The sequence below is a fragment of the Chrysochloris asiatica genome, unplaced genomic scaffold (genome assembly GCF_000296735.1).
Source record: "Chrysochloris asiatica unplaced genomic scaffold, ChrAsi1.0 scaffold00004, whole genome shotgun sequence".
Taxonomy (NCBI): Eukaryota; Metazoa; Chordata; class Mammalia; order Afrosoricida; family Chrysochloridae; genus Chrysochloris; species Chrysochloris asiatica.
The window spans coordinates 21728971-21755373 of NW_006408522.1; the positions used below are offsets into that span (position 1 = coordinate 21728971).

At 38.8% G+C, this 26403-nt stretch overlaps 2 protein-coding genes across 2 annotated transcripts in view; one reads left to right on the forward strand and one right to left on the reverse strand.

The window, feature by feature from the left end:
* LYSMD2 (LysM, putative peptidoglycan-binding, domain containing 2) overlaps positions 1–6796 on the forward strand; it is a 37451-nt gene extending 30655 nt beyond the window's left edge. The window contains exons 2-3 of the mRNA XM_006831643.1: positions 4734–5062; positions 6754–6796. Of these exons, the coding sequence (XP_006831706.1) occupies positions 4734–5062; positions 6754–6796 (372 nt within the window). The remainder of the gene's footprint in view (positions 1–4733; positions 5063–6753) is intronic.
* Positions 6797–10856: 4060 nt separating this feature from the next.
* SCG3 (secretogranin III) overlaps positions 10857–26403 on the reverse strand; it is a 42587-nt gene continuing 27040 nt past the window's right edge. The window contains exons 11-12 of the mRNA XM_006831644.1: positions 19207–19287; positions 10857–11183 (exon numbers count right to left, since the gene is read on the reverse strand). Coding sequence (XP_006831707.1) covers positions 11065–11183; positions 19207–19287 — 200 coding nt within the window. The 3' untranslated portion in view covers positions 10857–11064. The remainder of the gene's footprint in view (positions 11184–19206; positions 19288–26403) is intronic.

Genomic DNA, 26403 nt, shown 5'->3' on the forward strand with positions numbered 1-26403 from the left:
CTGAAAATTAAAGCCAATATATGAGAGCCAAAATATGACCTTGATCATGTCCCACCTGGCTTTAGAGATTGTCTTAAGAACAGATTTGATACATTAGACATTAAAGTCCAAAGACCAGAGGAGTGTGGAGTGACGTCAAGAACATCATACAAGAAGAAAGTAAAAAGTCATTAAGAAGACAAGAAAGAAAGAAAAGACCAAAATGGATATCAGAAGAGACTCTGAAACTTGCTCTGTAGCATAGAGATGCTAAAGCAAATGAAAGAAACGAGGAGGTAAAAGAGCTGAATAGAAAATTTCAAAGGGCAGTTTGAGAAGACAAAGTCAAATATTATTTTTTAAATGTACAAAGACCTGGAATTAGGAAACCAAAAGGGAAGGACATGCTCAGCATTTCTCAAGCTGAGAGAAATGAACAAAAAAGTTCAATCCTCGACTTACAATATTGAAGAATTCTACGGACAAAATATTGAATGATGCAAAAAGCATCAAAAGAAGATGGAAAGAATACAAAGAGTCACTGTACCAAAAAGAATTGGTTGATGTTCAACCATTTCAAGAGATAGCATATGATCAAGAGCCAGTGATACTGAAGGGAGGAAGTCCAAGGTGCATTGAAGGAATTGGCAAAGAACAAGGCAGCAGGAATTGATGGAATACAAATTGAAATCTTTCAAGAAAGTGAGGCAGCACAGGAGGCACTCACTCATCTCTGCCAAGAAATTTGGAAGACAACTCTGGCCGACTGATTGGAAGAGATCCATATATATGCCCATTCCAAAGAGAGGCGACCCAATGGAATGTGGAATTCATTGAACAGTATCATTAATATCTCATGCAAGTAAAATTTTGCTAAACATAATTCAAAAATGGCTGCAGCCATACAATGGCTGAAAACTGCCAGAGGTTCTAGCCAGATTCAGATGAGGATGTGGAACGAGGGATATCATTGCTGATGTCCGATGGATCTTAGCCGAAAGAAGAGAATATTAGAAAGATGTTTACCTGTGTTTTATTGACTGTGCAAAGGCTTTTGATTTTGTGGATCATGACAAGCTATGGACAACATTGCAGAGAATGAGTGTTGTGGAACACTTAATTGTGCTTATGAGGAACCTGTACATAGACTGTTTGAAAAGAACAAGGGAACACTGAATGATTTAAAATTAGGAAAGGTGTGTGCCAGGCTTGTATTCTTTCATCATATTTATTCAATCTGTATGCTGAGCAAATAATCCAAGAAGTTGAACCATATAAAGAAGAACATGGCATCAGAATTGGAGGAAGACTCATTAACAACCTGTAATATGCAGATGATACAAGGTTGCTTGTTGAAAGTGACAAAGGGTTAAAATAATTAATGATGAATATCAAAGAGCATAGCCTTTGGATTGCATCTCAGTGTAAAGAAAACAAAAATCCTCACCACTGGACCAATAAACAAAATTCTTATCAACAGAGAAAAGATTGAAGTTGTTGAAGACTTCATTTTTCTTGGATCAACCATCAACACTCATGGAAGCAGCAGCCAAGAAATCAAACGACGTGTATTGCATTAGGCAAATCTGTTGCACAAGACCTTTTTAAAGTGTTAAAGAGCGAAGATGTCAGTTTGAGGACTAAGGTATACCTGATCCAAGCCATGATATTTTCAGTAACCTCATATGCATGTGAAAGTTGGACAATGAATAAGGAAGACCATAGAACAATTGATGCATTTGAGTTATGGTCTTGAAGGAGAATATTGAAAGTGCCATGGGCTGCCAAAAGAACCAACAGATCTGTGCTGGAAGAAGTGTAGCCACAGTGCTCCTTGGAGGTCAGGATGGCAAAACTTTATCTCTCATATTTTGGACATATTGTTAGGAGGGACCAGTCACTGGAGAGAGGGATATCATGTTTGCTAAGGTAGAAGGTCAGAGAAATGAACTGGCAAAGTGCATCAATGGGCTCAAGCATGACAGCAATAGTGAGGTTAGCCCAGGACTAGTCAGTGTTTTGTTCTGTTGTGCATAGTGTCGCTGTGAGTCAGTACCAACTCGACGGCACCTAACAACAACAACAACAATCTGTTATATGACAGACATCAGCTCAGAGCTCTCAGTTTATACATTTAAGAAGCTATATTGTTGTTGTTAAGTGCCATCAAGTCTGTTTAACCTCATAATTTCAACTCCTAGTGACCCTGTTTCTGAGTAACAGCTGGTGAATTAGAACCTCTGACCTTTCAGTTCATACCAACCTTGTGGTCCAGTGCATTATCCCATAGCACCACACCAGGATTCCAACAAACTATATAACCTTGTTCAAATTCATTAACTCATGTGTGACTTAATATTTTCCTTGGAAAGTGGAGAGAGTCCTGGTGTGGTGCTGTGGGGTTAAAGTGCTGGACTGCAAGGTCTGTTTGAACCACAAGGTCAGCGGTTCAAGCTCACCAGCCGCTCCTCAGAAACCCTATACAAGGTTGCTATAAGTTGGAACCGACTCAACAGTACTTAACAACAACAACTGCCATCTATTTCCAGGCACTTTGCTAAGTAGTCTTTCTTTCATACATACACATACATCTGTTTTTGATGTGAATGTGCATATAACCTTACAGTGCTGCAGTGAAATGTAGAGAATGTGTTTTACTTACGAAGCAATGGGCTCAATGAGAGTAAGTACCGTGCTCATGTCCAAACAGGTTGTGTTGATGAAGCTGGTGATTGAACCAGGTCTGTGTGCTTATCTGCTCTTCCCAACTGGCTGGATTTCCTTTTGCACAGGAATGGTTGTGAGTGTTTGATACTACGGTGCATGTAAAGTTCCTAGCATGATGACTAGGACATAATCTTTTGGCTTATTCCAATAGCCTTTGACTCGAGAAGCCGTCACTTATTTCCTTATCATCCAAGGATGAAATAGATAATTTTGTAAAGTTCCAGGCTAGTCAGGTGAAGACTTTCTAATGCAGTGTAATGAACATGAAAGTAGACATTTCTCCAACAAGCTTGGAACCAGCAGGGCTGGCTACACTCACCAACATCTGCTTCACTCTTGAATCTCCTCACTTAGAAACATGAGATGATAATCCTCAGATTGTAGAACTTTTATGAAAATGAAATATGTTATTGTTGATGCCATCAAGTGGGTTCTTAGTCAGAACTACTAAATGCAAAACAGAACAAAGCATTATTCGGTCCTGTACCAGCCCCACTATTGTTATGTTTGAGGCCACTGTTAAAGCCACTGTGTCAGTCCATCTCCTTGGGGATCTTCCTGTTTTTCACTGACCCTCTACCAAGCACAATATCCTCCTGATAGCATGTCCAGAGTACATGAGACAAAGTCTTGCCATTCTGTCTTCTGAGGAACATTCCAGTTTTCCAAAAACAGATTTGTTCCTTGTCTTGGCAGTCCCCGATACAATCAGTATTTTTTGCCAACACAATAATTCAAGTTCATCAATTCTTCTACTGTTGCCCTGTCCTGTCTTTATTCATTATGCAGCTTTCATATGCATATGAGGATGCAATTAAGAATACCCTGGCTTGGGTTTATTGTTGTTGTTATGTGCCTGTGCCGTGTTGGTTAGGTGCACCTTAATCTTCAAAGTGATATCTTTGCTTTTTAACACTTTTAAAAGGTTACAAAATAATCCATATTTTGCAGATGTGCCCAATGCACATTTGATTTCTCCACTGTTGCTTCCATTAGTGTTGACTGGGTTGGGTGCACAATTAAGCACACAGACCTGGTTCAAATCCCAGCTCTACTGGCATAAATTGTTTGAACACGAGCATGTTATTTAATCTTACTGAACCTGTTTCTTCATGAGTATCAGATAATACCTACATTTTACAGAGTTGTTTTAAGGACTAAATGAGAATTTATATACACATTCACATAGAGGATGGGTACACATACACAGTGTTTACCCCATTTCCTTACCTGTTCCACTTCTGCCCATTCTTCAAGGTCCATCTGAAGCCAAGAGATTAAAAAGAAGAATCCCACCTCCTTCTGAGTCCTTAATGACTGCAGCTCCAACCCACACCATTCTTCTATCCAACGAACGCCCCCAAGCACAGTTCTAATACAGAAGAAGCATTCTAAGTAAAATAGCCATCATTTAAAAAGATCATATAATAGACATGTTTAAGTAAGAATGGAATTTATAAGTGCTAAAACATAATACATTTTTAAACTTTAGGGCAGGGTTGCTATGAATCAGTACTGACTCGATGGCACTGACCAATAACAACATGTTGATCAAGGAGTCCTGGTGTGGTGCATTAGATTAACAGTTCAAACTCACCAGCCACTCCTCAGAAACCCTATATAGGGTTGTTGTGAGTCAGAACCGACTCTACGGCACTTAACAACAACAACCTGTTGATAGAAGCTACCTTGTAGGAAAAATAATAAAAGTTGGCTTAAAAATTTCATAGAAAAATTCCATTATCTTTTTATCCCATGAACTTTATGAAGCCCCATCATATAGTGAGGTTGAGGTGGAGGGAGGAAGGAATAGGTTAGTTTTTTAAATCGAAAAACTAAATTTCCTGACATTTTAAAAAACAACTCCAGGCATTTGGGGATGTGACCAAACCAGAATTAAGAACTCAAATTCAGAGCGAGAATTGAATACATTTTGTTCATGAATATCTGTAGCCCTGTGTTATGTAATAAACCTTACTCTTGGATTTTGTTATATGTAACTTGATGTTTCTTTTTTTTAATTTTAGATGGAGCAAATAAAAAGAGCAAATAAACTGTTTACCAATGATTGTATATTTCTGAAGAAAACTTTGAATATCCCAGTTATATCAGAAAAGCCTTTGGTGTTTAATGGACTTAACTCCATTGATTCTCCAGAAAATGAAACTGTTGATGGCAGTCTTTCATGTGAAGAGTCAGCAGTGGCTAGGGAAGACCTGTGTCCTCCTAGTCCTCAGGAATGTGATGTTCAGCCTGTGCAGTGTGAGGAAGTGTCAGCCCGAGATTTCCTGCAGAGACTCGACTTGCAGATTAAATTGTCAACACAGGCAGCTAAGAAACTCAAAGAAGAAAGCAGGTAAGAATAAATTATATCTAAAAATGCCCTTACTTGGCTGAATCTGTCTTCTTTTTCGCTTTAAAAATTGTATTTTAATTCTAGAAAAGTGTTTATAACATATGGAGTCTAAACAGAGCTACTGCATTCTGCATAAGATTTGTTGGTCACAATGCTTTATATATATAAAAAAAAATTAGTTGTTTTGCTTTAATAGCATAACTGTTAAGCTAGTGACTACAGATAGTGGCCAAGTAGAGGCATGTAGTTGGTAATTTTCAAGTGAAGCAGTGCCCTAGAGAATATGAGGTTCAGAAGTTCACAGAAAATAGAATTTAAAGATAATAGAATTTTTCACAAACTTTTTGAAGCCTCCTTGTCCTCGTAAAATCCTGATCCTTAAAAAATATGTTGAAGTCATTGCCCATTACTTTGTTACATGGTGTTTCTTACACATGATCTTATGTGAGCTTATTGGTTTGTTTGTTTGTTTTTTAATTTGGTATCAAGACAAAACTTTTTCCTATAGAATTGGTTTCCGTATTTCTTGTATGATTTCAAGAATGGTACACCCACCTCTGTTTCTTAAGTTTTGTCCAGGTTACTGAGAAGCTTGTAACTGAAATTGATGCTCAAGATCAACTACTATAATATTTCTTAGAATCCAGATATTTTTTCCCTTCTACTTTCTTTGTTGTTGTTGTTAACTGTTATCAAGTCGGTTCTGACTCATAGCCACTTTGTATTAGGGTTTCCAAGGAGTGGTTGGTGGGTATGAACCTCTAACTTTGTGGTTAGCAGTCCAGTGTTTATCCTACAGCACCACACGAGGACTTAAATTTTTGTTCTAGTTTTTAAATGTTTATTTTACTCATTGTATATGTGCTCTTTATTGTAGGCACTTCACATCCTTTTGTGAAAGAGGTGAAATGTAAAATATATTTATAAATATAATTTTTTTTTAACAGTATAGGTTCCCTGGGTAGTGCAAATGGTTAAGCACCCAACTACTAGCTGAAAGATTGGCAATTTGAACCCACCCAGAAGTACCTTGAGGAGCTCTGGTAGCGTAGTGGTTACGAATCAGGCTGCGAATAACAAGGTCAGCAGTTCAAAACTACCAGCTGCTCCGTGGGAGAAAGATGAGGCTTTCTATTCCCGTAAAGGTTTACAGCCTCAGAAACCCTGTATAAGGTCGCTATGAATCGGAACCAACTCCATGGCACATAACAACAAAAGAAGTACCTCGGAAGACAGCTTGGTGATCTGCTTCCAAAAGGTCACCCACAGCCTTAAAAACCTTCAGGAGCGGTTCTAGTGTGCACACCTGGGGTCACCATGAATTGGAATCAACTTGGTGGCAACTAACAACAGCAAAACAATTTTAACTAACATATTTGAATATATAAACAAATATAAAAATGAATATAATTCTTTATTCTAATATCTAATATTTAATTCTTTCAAAATCTGTACTGCTTCATGGAATACAATAAGATACTCTGTAATATCTGCATTTCATACAGCTTTCAAGGAATGTGCAATTGGATATTTGGTTGTATAGTAAGTATATATATATATAGAACCGACTCGATGGCACATAACAACAACAACAAACATATATATATATGTGTGTGTGTGTATGTGTGTGTATATAAGTTTTCTGAATATGGATTCTAAACATTCATTTATGCTCTGTTTTCTTTTTTCAGAGATGAAGAAAGTCCCTATGCAACTTCCCTCTATCACAATTAGATGATTAGAGGGCCTAACTTTAATACAGATTGAGAAATGGTTGGACCATTAAGAAACCAAGAACTAAAGATTCAAAAGCCTGTCTTTTGAATTTCCAAAGCATATATCTTCAAATCACAACTTAGTCGTTTCACCTGCTGCAGCTGACTGAACAGATTAGTTCCCTCTGGCTTTCCATCATTTTAGGTTTTATTATGGCATGAGAGCAAAACTGTATCCTAAAGCTTATCACGTTTGTAAGTGGTGGTAGTTTTCAAACTAGCTTTTGTAGGTACTGGTTGACATAAAACATCAAAGACTATTTGCATATTCAAGATACAGTTTATCTCCTGTTGAAATTCTAACTATGAAAAATATGGTTGCTGTTTATGTGATGCTGAGTTTGCTGTATGTTTATAACTTAAGTACTATATGTATATATTTCGATATGTATTACATATTCTGTAATAATATAGAATGAAATTTTGTCATTATTTTGTAAAAATAAACTATAAGAGTCTGAATGAGAAAATAAAATATGTTTTCATACTTGAGCCTTTCATTTTCTTAAAAAAATAAATTTTTAAATTATATTTTTTAAATGGTGACAGCTCCTCCATTTTAATGGTTCTTATAAATGCAAGTTTTGGGGGGTAAGTTTCAGTAATTTAGAAGCAAATTAATTAGTTACTAGTAACCTTTACATTTTCATAGTTGACCTGACTCCAGATACAATGAAACCATCGTGTAACGGTCAAAAGCACAAATAGACAAGACCATGATCTGACACACCAGTGAATTCAAGTTTATATTTCATTGATATCACTTCCTAGAGTGCTTTACAGATAATGTGCTCATTAGAGTTAAGGTTAACTTTTTACTCCCTTAATTTATGTTACCTTTATTATGCATATGGGTTACTGCAGTAAACAAAGCAATATATCATTTACAGTGAAATATTTTTGGCCTCAATTTCTATTCACCAACTGGAATGAATCCTTAGGCTTACACAAAAACTCTCCTGTATTTATCCTTCTCTAACATCCAGAAGGCATTTGCTTCCTAGAAGCAAAAACAGTCTCATTTTTTTCTCTCCTCCTATCCCTACTTTCTTTTCTCTTTCCTCCTTTTCTTCTTCCCCATCTTGCTCTCCCAGTGATTCAGAAGAAATTAAGAGCTCTTAGGTCAGGAGGGACCTGTCCCTGGAGGAGGATATAATACTTGGTATAGTGGAGGGTCAGTAAAAAAGAGGAAGACCCCCAATGAGGAGGATTGGCACAGTGGCAACAGCAAATGGATTCAAGCATAGCAACGACTGTGAGGTTGATGCAGGACCAGGCAGCGGCGTTTTGTAGTGTTGTGGTTGCTGTGAGTTGGTACAGACTTGATGGCATTTAACAACAGGTGTTAATGAGGAGCCCTGGTGTGGCACTGTTCAAACCAGCCATTCCAAGGGAGAAAGATGAGGCTTTCTGCTCCTATAAAGATTTATAGCCTTGGAAATCATTTACTGGGTCACTCTGAGTTGGAACTGATTGGATGACAGTGAGTTTGAGTTTTGATTTTTGAGCTTTTAGTGCAGCAAGAGTTGCAGAACCCTTGAGGCTGACCAGGCATTAAGGATAAACTTTAGTTGTCTGCTCTTGTCTGGCTAAATTTCTTGTTTGTACATAATTTTATGTGATCCTTGGTGTTTTATTTTCATGTTATCATGGCATCATTGATAAAGGGTTCTATCCTGATTGTGCTTTACTATATTCTTGCATTAAGTACTATCTACACTGTGGGGAGTTCATTGGAAGTTAACACTAAAATAAAAAATTTAGAAAATTGGCTGGGGAACAATTATGCAAAAAAGACCACTGCCATCGAGTTGATTCTGACTCATAGTGACTTAGATCGAGTTTCTGAGATTCAGTTTTTATAGACACAGACAGCCCCATCTTTTCCCCATGGGTTTGAACCACTGACCTAGTGGTTAGCAGCCCAACATCTAATAGCGCCACCAGAGCTTTTTGTGTGGAGCAAAGAAACTTGAAAAAAAAAATTATCATGCCATTTAACAAAATAATCTCAAATTCGAGAGTAATCCAAAAGATCTAAATCCAAAGACATTATTCAAAAATATATATATAAACTCAAATTTGAAATTAATACCCAAATCTCAAAAACATCTTTGAGTCCTTCTTTTTTGTCTAAGTAGCTTTTCAGCAATTTCTAGCTAAAACGTCTATTCTCCCAGTTATTGATAATTTTGAATTCTATGTCACCAGTGCTGAACAGTAACAGAACTATTTTAGTTCCTATTGTAATGAGCTGACAAGAAGCCTGGATTCTTGTCCCAGCTTTAATCATATACTGGAGGCTTCAAAACATTTGTGGAAAATTCCATTATGTTTCCATTCCATTTTTCCATGAACTTTTTGGAGTCTCCTCGTATGGCCACATGATTTGAGCATATTCAGAGTCCTCTGCTCTTTTTCTGAATAAGTTTCCTTGTTTATAAAACAACTTATAAAAAAAAAAAAAAGAACCTTTATCAATCTCATTTCATCTCCTCAACAGACGCTAATGGATGTCCATGTTTTGAAAACTACAATAAACTTTCTAAACTTTAAAAAATACAGGTATTTAAATTATAGTAAATGGATAAAACAATTTAGGCATGATCAGTTTGTTCGCACTGATACAGAAGCAGCCTGTTGGGACTATTGGAGGTTGGCAAATAGTTGGTCATTTCATTCTCATCAAAACAGCCATTGTAATTTGTACTCATCGTACTTTAACAAGTGTTATTTGGGTAAAGGTGTTTCCAATTCCCTCTCATCACTCAATAATGGATCCTGGATCCCTAGAACAAACTGAATTAAGGTCTGTGTGTCAGGTTTTAGCTTTTGTTTAGTTTTGCAACTCAAGGAAGATGGGAGTCCTGGTATGGCGTTTTAGGATGTTTATTGGACGGTAAACCACACGATTGTCAATTCAAACCCATCAGCCACTTTTGGAAACCCTGTATAGGCTTGCTATGAGTCAGAACCAACTCCACAGCACACCACCACCACCACTACCACCTAGAAGACAGGGAGGAGCAGCAATGGTTTTCTACTCTGGAAAAACAGCCTTCTGCCCCTCACTTGAGTTCCCAGCCCTCACCAAAAGGCAAATACCAGCTAGATGTATTCAAGACAGTAATGTAGATATTGGAAGGCCATTTGAAGTAGTGGCAGCAGGTATATAAAGCATTGTTATTTTTAGGATTTAAACTGAAAGATGTAATGAATTTACATTGAACATTTTTAAAACATTGTTTTGAGTTTGGGTACCTTTCAGGAGGACCTCAGGCCACTTTATCGTGGTTTCTAGGACAGATGGTGGTCTTGGTTGAGGAAGAGAGGTTGATATGACCCAAAAGCTCATTAACCTTTTCCTCCAGGGAAGCTCATCTTAGTTCACAGGGGAGTGACTTTTACTTCCGTGTCTCTCCAATTGCCTGTCCTCTTTGCTCTCTGTTAAGAAACAGTTTATTTTTTAATCCCTGGATCAGATCCAATTTAGCTAAGTAGGGTTTTCATATGTTTTTACTTTGCTTGATAGTGTTTATGACTTCATTCATCTTCTTGGAAAGTACATCAGTATCCCTTTTTATAAACAAACTCAATGTCTGAAAACTCACTAATAGGAAAAATTAAGTGTGGAGAGGAAACTGTCAATTTATCAGTGAACCCTATTTTCTCCCGTTTGTGTTTTGGTACCCATTGAAGCTGTTAAAAAAGCCAGCTAAACAGAGTAGCTGGAAAAGCATATGGCTTTACTTTACGCTGTAGAGGCTTTGAGGAAATGTCAACTCAACTCCCCAAAGTGAACTGCTAGTGGAAACGGCATTTCCTAACAGACATCTTCTACTTTACAAAGTGCAGAAAACTAGAAAGCCCCCTAATTCTGCAGGGAGTGCTTACGTCTATGAGACAGAGTGAAGAGGGCTTAGTTTTACATTTAGACCATTAGAACTTTCCTTAAGGAACACATCTGCGATTATAAAATGTTAAGTCTTTGAGGAAATAAGGATTCTAGATACAAAATCTCAGCTTATATGCAACTTTACTTTTCAGATAGTGTTTATGGCAAGAAAGTTATATTTCAACCACTTCTAAAAGGTTTATTACTATAAATTTAGTACTTTCTAATAATCCTTAGGTCAAGATCACTTTAATCACAGAAGTAGAGATGTTTTAAAAAGCTATATTATGTTTTCTGAAACAGTCAAAAGATGCCTGGTTCCTCTGCCATTTTTACAGGCTACTGTAGATGCGCTTGATGGCATCAGCTTCGTCTTTACCAAGGATGCCTTTCTCCACATAAGCATCAGCTTGCTGGGTGATAAAGTCCTTCATCTTTGAAAGGTCATAATCTGGAAAGTAATACGGAGAGCATCATGAGCAAAGATGACATCCAATCCCATTAGAGTGGTTACTATTAAATGAGAAGCATTTGGTACAGTAACACGGTTACTATTCTGTGTCTTTCATGTAGGAAGACATTTTCCAGCCTCGGTGTAGTGCTTTTAAATCAAGGCTTTGAATCTGTTCATTCCTGTTTGACCCCCTGGCTGAGACTTGTGCCTTGCCACCCCAGATACACTGAATCCGAATCTCCAGTTTAACAAGATCTCCCGGCGATGCTTATGTACTTGTATGGTGTGGTGGTGGTTGTGCGTCCTCACTTAGCAGCCCAGCTCATAATCCAATACACTACCAGGCTCCTTACGTATTCGCATATCCAGTGGACTTCTTACATATACATGAAAACCACCTGGAGACCAGTAAGAATCACTTGGGGGATCTTGTTAAACTGTAGATTTTGATTCAGTGTATCTGTGGTGGAAAGGCAAATTCTCATCAGGGGTTCAAACAGAATGAACGGTGTTGAAGCCCCACTTGCAGTTTATTATGTTTAAGGAAACTGTATTATTTAACTGTATTATTTCAGCTGCTCTTCATCAGAGCCCCAGGAGGTACTCAGGTGGGGAATGCCATTCTCATTTGATCAAGGAAAGCGGTTTATAGATCACAACTTCACAAGCTTTAATGCTCTGGTAGCATAGTGGTTACGAATTGGACTGCTACTCTCACGGTCAGCAGTTCAAAACTACCAGCTGTTCCATGGGTGAAAGATGAGGCTTTCTGTTCCCGTAAAGATTTATAGCCTCAGAAACCCTGTACAGCGTCTCTATGAGTTGGAATCGACTCCACGGCACATAACCACCACCACCACAATGCTTATGCCAATTACCTGGAGCTCTTGGAATCTGCAGATTCAGATTGTGTAGGTCTGGGGTACAGCCCAGATACTGCTGCTGCTGCTGCGTGTTTAATAGTCTCAGGGGATGCCGCTGCTGCTGGATCAGGAGCCACCCATATAGTAACAGGATCCTAAAGGTTAAGTGCCTGTACAAGCTCACACAGTGAAAATTATGACTAGAACCAGGTAATCTGATTTCCTGTCATTGACACACAAGTTGTTAAGTTCTTGTTGATGTGACAACCCACTTTTTAATTCAAGTTAATTATTTTGACTATCTTAGGATACCTGCATTGTATTCATGGGGCAAATAAAATAGTCTATTGAAACGATCAAACCACCGACCAAACCCAGACATCTTCAAGGAGGCTGCCTGTGGCATCTTTCTGAAGATTTAAACTCATATCCTTCCTTGATTCATTAATTATGTGCTTATTGGTTTTGTTTTGATTAATGGGAAATACAAAAACATGAAAATAAAATCACCGGAATTAATCATAGAGTCATGGTGTGGAGCTGTGGGTTAATGCGCCAGACTGCAAAGACATTTGAACTGGCGGTTCAAGCTCACCAGCTGCTCCTCAGAAACCCTATACAGGGTCGCTATGGGTCAGAACCGACTCGATGGCACTTAACAACAACAACCATAGTTAATACTGCCTCATTTTATTGCTTTTTAATTATATCTGTCTCAATCCAGAATTGAAATCAGTATACTTACAACCTAGAACTCTTTGCACTTAATTTTACACAGTAAGCATTAATACTCCTCAGAAACACCATTTTTAATGATTACAAATAATACACCCTATACCAGTATTAAAGGAGTCCTGGTGTGGCACTGTGGGTTAATGTGCTGGACTGCAAAGTAGGTTTGGCTGCAAGGTGGTGGTTCAAACTCACAAGCCACTCCTTGAAAATCCTATACAGGGTTGCTATGGGTTGGATCTGACTTGATGGCACTTAACATGTGGTGTATGGTGGTTATGTGCCATGGAGTCAGTTCCAACACATAGAGACCCTATACAGGGTTTCCAAGGCTGTGAATCTTTACGGGAGCAGAAAGCCTCATCTTTCTCCCGTGGAATAGCTGATAGTTTCGAATTGCTGAGATTAGCAGCCCAATTCGTAACCACTATGCTACCAGAGCTCCTTTAACAACAACAGAGCCCTGGTGTGGCGCTATAAAGAATAGGCACTGGCTCACTGACCATGAGGTTAGCGGTTCAAACCCACCAGCTTCTCCCTGGAAACCTTATACAGGGTCACTACATGTCAGAACAAACTAGAGAGCACTTAACAACAATAGAGGCATCGAAGGAACTCGTGACAGTGGTTAAAGTACTCGGCTGCTAACCAGAAGGTCAGCCGTTAACCAAAAGGTCAGCTCTTTGTACCCACCAGTTGCTTCTGCATAAAGATTTACAGACTTAGAAACTCTGGGAAGTTCTACTCTGTCCTATCAGGTGACTATGAGATTCTACTTAACAGCAATAGGTTTGACTGTTTAGTTGACAGTTTACAGAGGTATCAACATTTGTGACACAAATCCCCCATGGCTGGACATTCTGGTTTTCCACATTGTTAAAGCACTTGGTGAGAATTGCCCATTCCAGACTGTGAGCTACCTGAACCTGAGTTCCTTGAGGACAGATTGTCTCAGCACCCAGACCAGAGCCCTGTCTTCTGTCAGCTTGGTAAAGGGAAGAGAAAGGAGAGACTGGCCACAGGAGTGCCAGCTGCTCCCAGGCCACCTTTGTTGTTGTTAAGTACCGGTGGAGTCGGTTCTGACTCATAGTACCCTGCACAGGGTTTCTGAGCCTCATCTTTCTCATGTGGAACTGCTGCTAGTTTCGAACTTCTAACCTTGAGGTTGGCAGCCCGACTCGTAACCACTATGCTACCAGAGCTCCTTGGCCACCTTTAGCTGCTCTGAATGTAATCTCTGAACCAGGGTCACTCGGGCCTCTTTAAACTCCCGCCTGAAGGGACAAATGAGCATGGAAGGCCTCTCTACAAGCATGCGTTTACCATCATACCAAGCCTAGGTGAGGCTGAGAGCTGGTTTCCTCTTCACCAAGGAGGTCATTTGTTCCCTGTCAGTATATGGCCATGAGGCTAAAGTGAGCACTTCCAGTCACTGAGCAGTTTGCAGTGAACATAGTTAGTCCTGTTGATACCCCATGAGAATGGGAGTAATAACTCACTCCGGAAGCGGCAGAGTTAGGATTTGAACCCAAGTCTATCTGTAGTCATTGTTTTGACCACTCTATTGCCTTGATGTGTGGTGAGTGTAAATCATTGACCAATGGGACACCACAAACATTCAGTAAGTGCTTGTTTCTTTTTGCACTATTCCCTTCCCTCAGGCACAAAGTAGAGAACCCAGGGAGTATACATTTTGTGTGCACATCACAAGATGACCCCTGACTGGCTCAGAGGGTCCAGAGAGACACCTCTTGCTCATCACTGGCTCTTTAGAATTGGCTACCATGTCAACACCTTTACTGGAACAAAGAACAGATTCCCAAGGACATATGTGAAGGTCCAGGTGATCTGAATGGGCAGACAGGAAAATATTATGCTTTCTTGTGAAATGGAAAAATTCTATCTGAAATGTCAGTTTAACGTTAACTGATGGAGCTATCACTGTGTCCAATGGGAAAATCAAAATCAGCAAGGCGCAGAGGACAAGGGCCTCTGATTCTAATCTCAGTGCTGCCCGAGCTGCCTGTTAGAAGAGGCACAAGTCACGTAACTTAACCTCCAAGTAGTTTCGAGATTGTGAGGTTCCAAAGAGATAAAGCTTGTGATACACTTCTTAAACAGCAAATACATTTGTTGTTTTATGGTTGCATATGATTTTATCACCCTCATACTACAACATCACAGGGAACTCACTTTCCTGGGTGTGGGGAAGAAATGCAGGTTTCCTAGGCCCCTGTTAAAGTGACCAGCAGAGGTTATGAAAGTCTTTGTGCTCACATAGCACAAAGCCCTACAGGCTTTCAGAGATGACCCAGGTCAAGCAGAGAACCAATGAGGGCTGTGGAGACAAGCTAGGTTTCTGCCTTCAGGAGGGCAAGCTGTGTACTCTTAATGCCCTCACTTCCTCAAGGCAGAAGGGAGCATCAAACCCAGCACCCTCATTCTGAAGACTGCTTGCAAAAGCCTTCAAATTGCAAGCATCAGAGTTTCATGCTTCACTAGCTTGACCGTTTCTGGAACTAGAAGACTGAATTTCAGGGTGTTGCTGGTTCTGACCAAGAATTGAGTTCATATGTTAATCAATGATAGCAATAACATAAGTCATTCAAGATTGGTGGATGGTACAATTTGCATTAGTTTTGGGATGCGTTTTGGTCCATTCTATATTTACATTGATTCTAAGATGAACATGTAAAAATTTTTGTATTTTAAAGTCTTTGAGGCTTTTGATGGCATGTCATAATTTAATTGGCCACATTTTTTTCTCCCTTGCTATCATTAAAAGTGCTGTTGTTAAAAGTGCTATACAGGTATGGAAGGAAAGAGACCCAGGATAAGCAAAGCACTGCTTAAGAAGAAGAATAAGATTGGAAACCTCTCACTCCCTGACTTCAAAATTTATTACATGGCTACAGTGGTCAAAACAGCTTGGTACTGGTACAATGAAAGATACACTGACCAATGAAACAGAATCGAGAATCCAGAAATTAACCCATCCACATACAGCCAACTAATTTTTGACAAAGTACCTAAATATATCACATGGGGAGGGGATAGTCTCTTCAACAGATGGTGCCGGCAGAAATGGAAAGCGATATGCAAAAGACTGAAACAAGACCTTTATCTCATGCCTTATACAAAAACCAACTCAGCATGGATTAAAGACCTAAATGTGAATCCCCAAATTATGAAGGCCATCAATGAAAAAATAGGGACAAATGTGAGGGCACTAATTCACAGACTACCAAACATTTTGAAAACTACATAAACAAAAGTAGACACAATAGATGATTGGGACATACTAAAAATTAAAAACTTATGTGCATCAAAAGACTTCACCAGAAGAGTAAAAAGGGAATCCACAGAATGGGAAAAAATCTTTTGCAATGACACATCAGATAAGACTCATTTCTAAAATATATAGGAAACTACAACACCTCTACAAAAAAAGACAATCCAATTAAAAAATGGGCACAGGACATGAGCAGACACTTCACCAAGGAGGAGATCTGGGCAACCAACAAACATTTGAAGAAATGTTCACGATCACCAGCCACTAGAAAGATGCATATCAAAACAATAATGAGATATCATCTCAAACCAACAATAACAGCAAAGATAAAAAATGTAGAGGACAATAAATGCTGGTGGGGATGTGGAGAGACTGAGACACTCCTGCACTGCTGGTGGGATTGCAAAATGGTTCAATCTCTCTGGAAAGCAATATGGCGCTTCCTCAGAAGTTTGGATATAGAAATACCTTATGATCCAGCAATTCCTCTACTTGGTTTTTACACACAAGAAATACGAGTCATAACACGAGTAGATACATGCACACCAATGTTCATAGCAGCACTATTTACAATAGCAAAAAGATGGAGACAGCCTAAGTGCCCATCAACTGAAGAATGGATAAATAACCTATGGTACATACACACAATGGAATATTATGCTATCTTGAAGAACAACAAGGAAGCTGTAAGCTATCACATAACATGGATGAACCCTGAGGACATTATGTTGAGTGAAATTAGTCACAAAAGGAGAAATAGTGCATAGGACCACTACTGTCAAAGACTAAGAAAAAGAACCCATACTAAAGGAGGGGGCGGGGATTCTTTGCTGGTTACTGGGATGTGGGAGGTGGGGAGAGAGGAGGGAGGGGAAGATGGAGCACAGGGTAGGGAATATACACAGATAATTTGGGTGCTAGGGAGGGGAGTAATACATAAGAAGGGGGAGGAGAATGGAAGAACAAGGTGGATGGGAAAACAATTAGGCAATTTTGCATGGGCTAAGTGGGACAGAGGTAAATAATGATGTATGCACAACCTTGGAACAACAGGGCTCTGGGATACAAGGATTGAGACATGACTGGAATGGGCAAAAGTGGGGAAAATAGTGTTAAGATGCTTGGCTGTCTTTTGAATCTTGGTTTCCCTGTCATACCATTATAAAATAGACACTTGAGGGGGAGAGAAAGGAATAGCCAGAAATATCACCATAGAAAGCCTGTAAGTCTGTCTTCTGCCTATAACTGAATGGGATACCTAAAATGGGGCTACAATGTGCCCAGTGTAGGAGGCTTCTGCATTACATAAGACCATAGGTGGAATCCTGAACCCTATCTTGAATCTTCTGAGGTGGGAAATTTCCACTTGAAAGGACAAACAGACCAGCCTGGAGCAGCTAGAAGAACAGAAGATACTTCTTGAAAGAAAGAGCGACAGGAAAAATACAAAACAATATAGGCAGACTGACTGATTACTACAAGAACAAGCAAGTTGCTTGCCCAGGAGACATCAAAGCAAGTGGTCGGGTCCCCTCAGGGCAAACTCCCTTCCAAGACTAAGGTAAGACTCAATGGGAATACACAAGCAGATATGTGCTCTGATTGGTGGCCACGTTCGTTCATCACCGATAAGGGGAAGTGAGGGAAAAACAGCAATGAAGCTACTAGCTAAGCCCTAGAATATTCAATAGACTCCTGTGAACCTGAGTGGAGACCTACTTGGCCAGCATTGTGGCAAGACCTGGGTACTCTTGGGCCCAGAGTCAGTGACATAGCCACAGAGGACTAGAGTGGAGAGTGAAGTGTCCAGCTGATAAGAAGAGAGGGCATATGCATAAGAACACCCACACTTGCAGATAATACCCACTTGACCTGGATTCAATGACTGGATGATCACAGCTCAACTAGAAGAAGAAAGAAGAGGAAAAAAAGAGTAATCTGATACAATTTGATGAACTTGACCTACACCTATGGATGCAGTAGCTCAAAAGAGGGAACAAATCTTTACACTCCCTCCATACACAGAGTAGATAGGGATGGGCAACTTGGACATTGGCTACCCAAAATGGGGGTGGCTACAAAGGCAAGAAGTGACTGGCTTACAAGCTTTCAAGAGGGAACCTAGATCTAGAGGGCACAGAGTAGTAAATCCACTGAGTAGTATCCAATCTGTTTCGGCAGGGCTGACTAAAGAAGATGGGGATAGGTCTCTTGTGGTACAATAGCGAGTAATTGTTATCAGGACTGACTGTGAGGGCTGGAAATATAAAGGTAAACATTTTGTAGCAAAAGGAGGGAAGTGGTTGACTTTGCAGTCCAGGAGCAGAGGTCCCTGAGACCATCAAGGGAGAAGAGCAGAGAGCGGGACCCTACCCAGAGAAACAGTGAAGCTAGAGATGGAGGCAGAGACGGTGGAGAGATGGAGCAGTTGGGAACTCTGGACCTAGAGAGGGAGCGGGGCTATGTGCTGATGACCGGGGGGCAGGTTTGTGGCGTATACCCTTTGGTTGGTTGATGATGCATGGAGGGGATTGTAACCATGGCAATGAAATGATATATGATAGGATGAATGTAAAACTAATGTTCTCCCTTGTAAACTAGCACATAATTCACAATAAAACATTTTTTTTAAATGTGCTATACAGGGTGGCTATGAGTTGGAAAGGTTGGAGGTTCAAGTCTACCCAGTAGTGACTTGGAAGAAAGGTATGGCAATCCACTTCCAAAAAGTAGCCATTGTAAACCTTATAAAGCACAGTTCTCTGGCATACATGGGTTTGCTATGAGTTGGAGTTGACGCAACAGCAACTGGTAGATAAAATGAGATTTGACAAAACGCTAACAATTATTGAAGATGGGTAATGGATATATAGGAATTCATTATACTATTCTCTCTACTTTTGACATTTTTCATAATAAAATATAAACATAAATGGCTTTGCTTGAAAGAGACTGATTTGGAAACTAAGATAAATGGAGATTCTGTTCTTACCTGCATCTGAAAAGCAACTGGAGTCATTTTGGACTCTGAGGGGAGACTTGAGCCCACTTATTTGAATGTGAAAATCTTTATATTGAAAGAGCTCCTTACAAAGGATGACATTTGCAATGTACAACCACTATAAATCCCTACCTTCTTTATTTCCCTTTTTGTCATGTTTCTTCAGCCATTCAATATTTTTTCTGATAGCTTCCAAATAGGCTTCTGATTTCCCTGGAAAAGGTAAGAAAATCCATATTAAACCTGTATCAAATAAAGTACTGTGTCTCTTTTTAAAGATGATGATAGATAGACAGATAGATAGATAAATCTCAAACACATTGCTATCAAGAGGATTCTGACTCATAGCGACCATATAGAGTTTCCGAGGCTGTAAATCTTTACAGGAGTAGAAAGCCTCCTCTTTCTTCCACAGAGTGGCTAGTGGGCTTTAACTGACAATTTTGTGGTTAGCAGTCAAGTGCTTATCCTACAGATCTACCAGGGCTCCACATATATATATTACATATATGTATGTAATGTATGTGTTTGTATATGTGCAATATATATTTTGGAATCCTGGTGTGGCATTGTAAGATAAGTATTGAATTGCTAATGACAAGGAGAGTGGTTCAAACTCACCAGCTGTTCCTCATTAACCCTATTCAGAGTTGCTATGAGTTGGAAATGATGGGACAGGATTTAATAACAATATATATATATTAAATATAGTATAATCAAATGAGACATTTTTATTAAAAATTTTTGTGTGTGATTTGGGTGAAAGTTTACAGAGCAAATTGTAACTAACTATACAAGTCTTCTGCCTAATTCTGGGAGTTGGTGGGTAACCAGTGCACTGGTTCTAATAACATGGATGTAAACACCTGAACAGGCCTCAAGTGTGACAAGAGAATTAAAACCATCATTGGAATTTCTACTCTCTGATGCCCTTTATATACATTGCTGTCTGCAAGGTGGGCATTATCAACATCAACTTAGATATGAGGAGGCAAGGCTCAGAGAAGATGTCTGGCTAAGACCGCATAGGAAACAGAGGCAAAACTTGAACTCTGCCTACTTTCTACCACATGCATTGTCTCAAAGATTATACCTTGTCTTCAAGCATCAAGACTGATGGAATCTTGTTCAATCTCAAAGACAGGTGAAGTCCTTATTGTTCAGAGTGTCTACACCAAGAGACCAGTCTTTCAGAGCTTAGTGTGGTGACTACCCAACTCTGAACCTCCTTTTACCATTGTTACCTCTGCCCTGGTGGTGTGGTGGTTAAAGCAGCTATTAACAGAAAGGTTGGCAGTTCAAACATCAGCTGCTCCATGGCTGAAAGACATGGCAGTCTGCTTCTGTAAAGATGTACAGACTTCAGAAACCATAAGGGGCAGTTTTACATCTCATCAAGTCACTGTCAGAATCGACTGGATGGCGGCAGGACTTCTAGTCTACCGTACAGACCTCTTGGCTGAGTTCCCTATACTGTGTACTTATACCGTGCCAGACACAATTGCTTTGTGCTCCAAAATTCATTATCTTGTTTACTTTCTACAATAGCCTTTGGAGGAAGTCCTATTATTTTACAGATGTAGAAACAGGCAGAGAGAAAGTAATATGGCCAACATCACATGGCTAATAAGTAATAGAGCCAGCCTTGACCCTGGGTACATCTTAATACAATCCACATACAACATCTCACTGCCTTAAAATTTGTCAGGGTGTTCCAATTTCCGCCACTGTCTTTATGTAAATAACTTCATGAGTACTTTTTCCCTGCTCCTATAAACCTACCCCTGACTCACTACTGAGGCTTCATGTTATCTGGACCTCAAAGCAGCACAGAAAAGCCCCATGCAAAAAGGAGTAAGTAGGCAAGAGAAGAGACACATAATTTTCAACCCTGATTCCTCTTAATCATCTATATAGAAAACAGCCTTGCCTTCAATGCTTTGCTTTTGAGAATATCAGAGCACGTGAAAGACCAATGTCCTCCTGGCTGAGGTTTTAAAACATTACATGCAAGCAATATAAAGATTTTCATTAGCTGTTGCTCATTGCTAAAAAGGTCAAACAGATTTGGTAACATAACAGTGTTCTTTATTTCAAATTAATTCAGTTAGAGAAGTCATTTTGAACACAGAAAGAAATCTTAATGTAGACTATTTCTAAAGAATGCAGCTTCATGATTTTGAGAGATTAAATCAAATTATTCATCCTCCTGGGCCTTGCAATAATTAATAGATAATGATGGTTTATCATTTGTACAGTAGGCAATTAGGGCTTCTGAAACTTATGAGAATGTTTAAATATAGTCTTATGCTTTAAATAATTGTAAGCGTTCTTTCCACAATCTTATTTATGATATATCACAATGTAGAGAGTTTGAGAAACGGAAAACCACAGCTTAATCTCTGTATAAGTATTGTCTGAAAAAATTTTGAAGTAGGAGAGTAAGAAGAAAAAAAAAAGACGTTTCTATATAAAAGTGTAGCAGATACATCTCTACCTTTCTAAATAAGTGAATGGAGCAGCTTATAAATCAATCACAGTGAAATTGGTGCATAAACAAAACAGCTTCGCTGCTCCTCGGTTCGGTTCTACAGTGTTTCCCAGAGGTCCTCAAGGGAACTGAGTCCCAGTGACCCAGAGCTGACACCTTCCCATTCACACCTTACAGTGGTGTCTTTCCCTTTCCAGCCTCATATCCCTGGTCCCCTACTGGTGCTTCCTGGGATCGCCTCCAAATTAAACTGTGATGTCAAATTCTTTCATAGGGTCAGCTTCTAGGGGAACCCAACCCAAGACAGTCGGAAATAGAAATCTCAGCATTATCTATTTAGGCTGTTTTTTTGCTCAGGAACCAACTGCCTATTAAAAATGGTGTTGAATTTCAAGAATAAAATTGATTTACTATATTGGCATCATCGACCTTAAAGAAAAACAGACTGAAATCATTTAAGGACTCACTGTCTTTTTATGGATAATAACATGCGAGGGAGCTTCAAAGAGTTCATGGAAAAAATCCATTACCTTTTAATTCCATTTTTCCATGAACTTTTGAAACCCTCTCATATATGATTAGGGCATTCCCTTGATTTTAAAATCAGTTGCCCCCTCATCAACCTCATGCCCATTTTCTTCTTTATATTTACTCATAGCATTTATCATTTTTTACCATATCATATAGATTGCTTATTTATGGAGTCTACTGTTTGTTTTCCTCTACTAGAAATGTCTTTTGTATACTGATGTACCTCCGTGCTTAGAACAAGTCTGGCACATAGTGAGTTCTCAATAAATATTTGTTGAATGAAGGTTTGCTATAGGAAAACCAGCTAGGAGTCAGAAGATTGCTTAGTGATCTTGATTTTAAAAGTACAATATTAAAAAAAAAAAAGTACATAGCATAAATACCTGAGTTTTAAAAAAATGCATGATTTATTTGAAAGACCTGAACTGTTATAGATTTTTAATTTAAATATGGTCGAGTTAAAACAACCACCAATACGTTGTTGTTGTTAAGTGCCATTGAGTCAATTTCAACTCAAAGCAACTCTGTATAGGGTTTCCAAGAAGTGGTTGATGGGTTTGAACCATCAACCATGTGGTTAGCAGTCCAGTGTTTTATCATACAGCACCATATACCATATCTATATCATTTAATCTTTACAGAGTTCTATGAAATAATCATAATTCCCATTTTACTATAAGGAAATCTAGGCTCAGAAAGTTATGTGACATGCTCAAGTGTAAGGAATCGTCAGAGCCTAATCTTGAACCAGAATGAATAGGGGAGCTCTAATGAGGGGAGCTGGTAAATTAAATTTTTAGAGTAGAGGGATTTAGTGTCTTTTTTTGCAGGTTGAGGTTACCAAAATGGCCAAAAGTACAGTTGTTCTCCAGCTTTGCTGCACAATCAAATCACTTCAGCCAATTGCCATCAGGTAGATTGTGATTCATAGAGACCCATGTACTGCAGAGTTGAACTGTGCCCAATAGGGTTTTCAAGGTTGAGACCTATAGGACAGAGATCACAACACCTGCCTTCTGTGGCATCTTTGAGTGGGTTTGAACTTCCAACCTTTTGGTTAGCAGTCCAGTGGCTATTCATTTGCACGGCCCAGGGAGTCTTTTTCAAAAAAACAAAGCAAAGAAAAACAAAACAATGTTCAGAATGTCGTGAGGTTAGATAGAAACCCATCAGTGTTTTAAACAATCTTGAGGGGACTCCAGTGTTGAGCAGTTTGGAGACCACTGTCCATTTACTGAATCATCAGTAACAACAGGAAGAAAACCAGGTGTTCCTCTGTTTTTCTGATAGAGCAGCTGGTTCCGGTTTACAATCTTTTATTTACACAGTGTGCACTGAAAGTCCCTGAGACTCCACTTTAGAAAAGAAAAAAAAAACACACAAACAAGCCCAACTTTCCAATCTATTTCAGTTTCCTTTGGAAAAAAAAATAGCTCATGACTGAGGTAATATGGCACAAGTCTTAAAACATATGCTGAAGCAGATGGAAAAAGGGCCAGAGTCAGGATGCAGCCCTGCTTTTCTGGCTGTTCTGGTTTTTGGCAATGTAGGAGAAATGCCTTTTTTAATACATGAATTTTTCCTGACCCTGATGTTCTGTCCTAACCCCAAAAAGTATAGAAATCAATAGAGTTAACCCTCTGATAACAGAATTTCTAAAAGAGTGTTTATTAAAAAACAAAAACAAAAAATAAATAAATAAAAGAAAAAAAATAGAAAAAAAAACTAAAAAAGCATGGTTATTGTGCTTAAAATTATCTAAAGGTTACATGATGATAGTTTTTAACTTCATAATGCAAATCAATTGATACTGATATCATGGGGTGCCTGTGTGAGCCTTAGAGCCATTCAATTCACTGGGAATTTCTGTGGAAAATGACATTTTACATGCTCATACAACACAGCACTGACGTAAAAAACACTGTACATTAAAAAGGCTTACTGGTCCAACTGAGACTGGTGGAACAGCCAGATTATGTATGCTAGAAACGAATTTACCCTCATGGTTCAATTTTCAGCCTAACAGTAGTTCTCAGAACAATTAATCATTTGAGATTGAAAGGGCAGCATCTACCCCAGGACAAAGTTCAGAAGGGTTAGGAAAGGAGGAGGAACGGAGGAAACACAGGGAAGAAATAGGATGAGTGATGATACATTGTGAGAATTGTACTCAATGTCATGAAACAGTGTGTATGCATGGCTGAATGGAAACTGACCTGCTCTGTAAATTTCCACCCAGTTAAAAAGAAAAAGATTAAATAATAATAATAATACAGCATTGAATACTTGAAGGGCACTGGATTTGGAGTCAGGGGATACAGGTTTAAGGCTTTGGTTAGTATACTCTTTAGCTAGGACACTTAGGACAAGTTACTGCATCCTCTGAGTCTTGTCATTTGTAAATTACATTTGTAAATTAAGGGGTTGCTTTCTAAGAAGGGATTCATGATTTCTACATGTGGGACGAGATGATCATTTGTTGTTCTTAACTGATTTAAATGAAAGCATGGATTTTTCTCCTCTAATGTTTATGCTGCTGAAAAAAATAAGAAATCCACATTTATCAAGAATAATTACTAATTAAATATCTAACCCCCTTTTCTGGCTTCTGAAAGAAGATATGAGGCTCATAGGACATATATATGAAAGGTAAATGAATTCCATTAATTAGTCCTAATCTTGCTAAATGGCAGCCTTGGAATAAGTTTACTGGTGTCATAATGCTTATTTCATCCTTTGGATGATTTTACAAAAAGAATTTCAGTGACTCACAAGTCAGAAACAAATGAGTAAATATCCAATTGGCAAAAAGAGACATACTTAGATAATGGAATACGTTTTAAAGTACTCTTTTTCAGTCTCCAGGGAGCAATTAACTTGAAAAATTAAGCAACTTCATAGTTACAGTTGAGATTACAAATTTCTATTTCATTGGCATAGTTCTAAATTTAGAAAGAATTATTGAATTATCTAAATCACTGCACCACTTAGAAATAAATATTTTTAAAATATGATTACTAATGTTCCCTGTAGAAAGAGTTCAGTTACCAAACTATATTTGAAATGTACATTTTTTTATCGTTGGTAATTAAATTGGATTTTAAAAATATTAGACCTGAAATGAGATGCATTTAAACTTGCTTTATAAACTGGAGTGATATAAATATAGTATATTATTATAGTTAATATAAAATATAACATATATTCATATTATTATACTTATTTTCTTCATGGAGTCCTGGTAGTAAGCACTGGCTAACCACAAGGCCAGTGGTTCAAACCCACCAGCCACTTCTTGGCAACCCTACGGCAGTTAACAACATATTTTTCATAGGACTAAGCACAATGCTTGGCGTGGTTAATAAATATTTGCTGTAGTTGGACGAGACCATCACCTCATATTGTAAGCTCCCAACGGACTCACCACATATTCCTGCCAATGTGTCCTGCTTGTAATCATTTCCTTAAGTGGTTTTAGCTGGCCCATTACCTCATCTCTAGTCTGTAATCTCATCCAACTTCTCTTCTGAAGAGGCCCTGTTCTACACATATTTGGCTCATCAATAAGGAGAATGTCCTGGCCAAGACGTATGTGGCCTGGGCTGGGTTAAAAACCACTCTCAGTTCATTTCAAAGCATGTTTGAGTACTCAAAGACAAGTATGGCTTCTTATATCCCTTTCTGAGCACAATGCGAGACCTGCTATCAGAATAAATGCTTATTTACTGCTGATTAAATGTCTCAAGAAACCCAGTCAACCCTACCTTCACCCACTTGGATGCTTTCATTTTTCTGGCTGGAGACAATAGGTGTTTTCTCACTGGGCTTTATAAAAAAGCAAAAGAGCCTTTCAAAAAAAGTGCAAACGAAACAACTGGGACTACAAAGATATATACGAGGAAGCTTCAAAAAATGGAAAACTTCCAATATCTCTCAATATCATTTTTCGATGAGCTTTCCTGAAGTCCCTTAGAGATCTGGCAGCACAGTGGCTATGTTTTGGGACACTAACCTAAAGGTCAATGCTTCTGACCCACCAGCGCTTCACGGGAGAAAGATGAGGCTCTTTGCTTCCATAAACAATTACAGTCTTGCAAACACTATAGAGGGTCACTGTGAGTCGGAATCAATACCACGGCAGTGGGTTTGGTTTTCCAGATTCTGTATTGTCAGCATGCTTTTTGAAGATTAATTACATTTTTCTTAAAGAAATGTTGCTCCTTGTCTTCAACTCACATTGCTTTCTAAACTGAATTAGCATCGACTGTCCATATCATTGAGCAATGGGGATCCAGTTATAGCAGGAG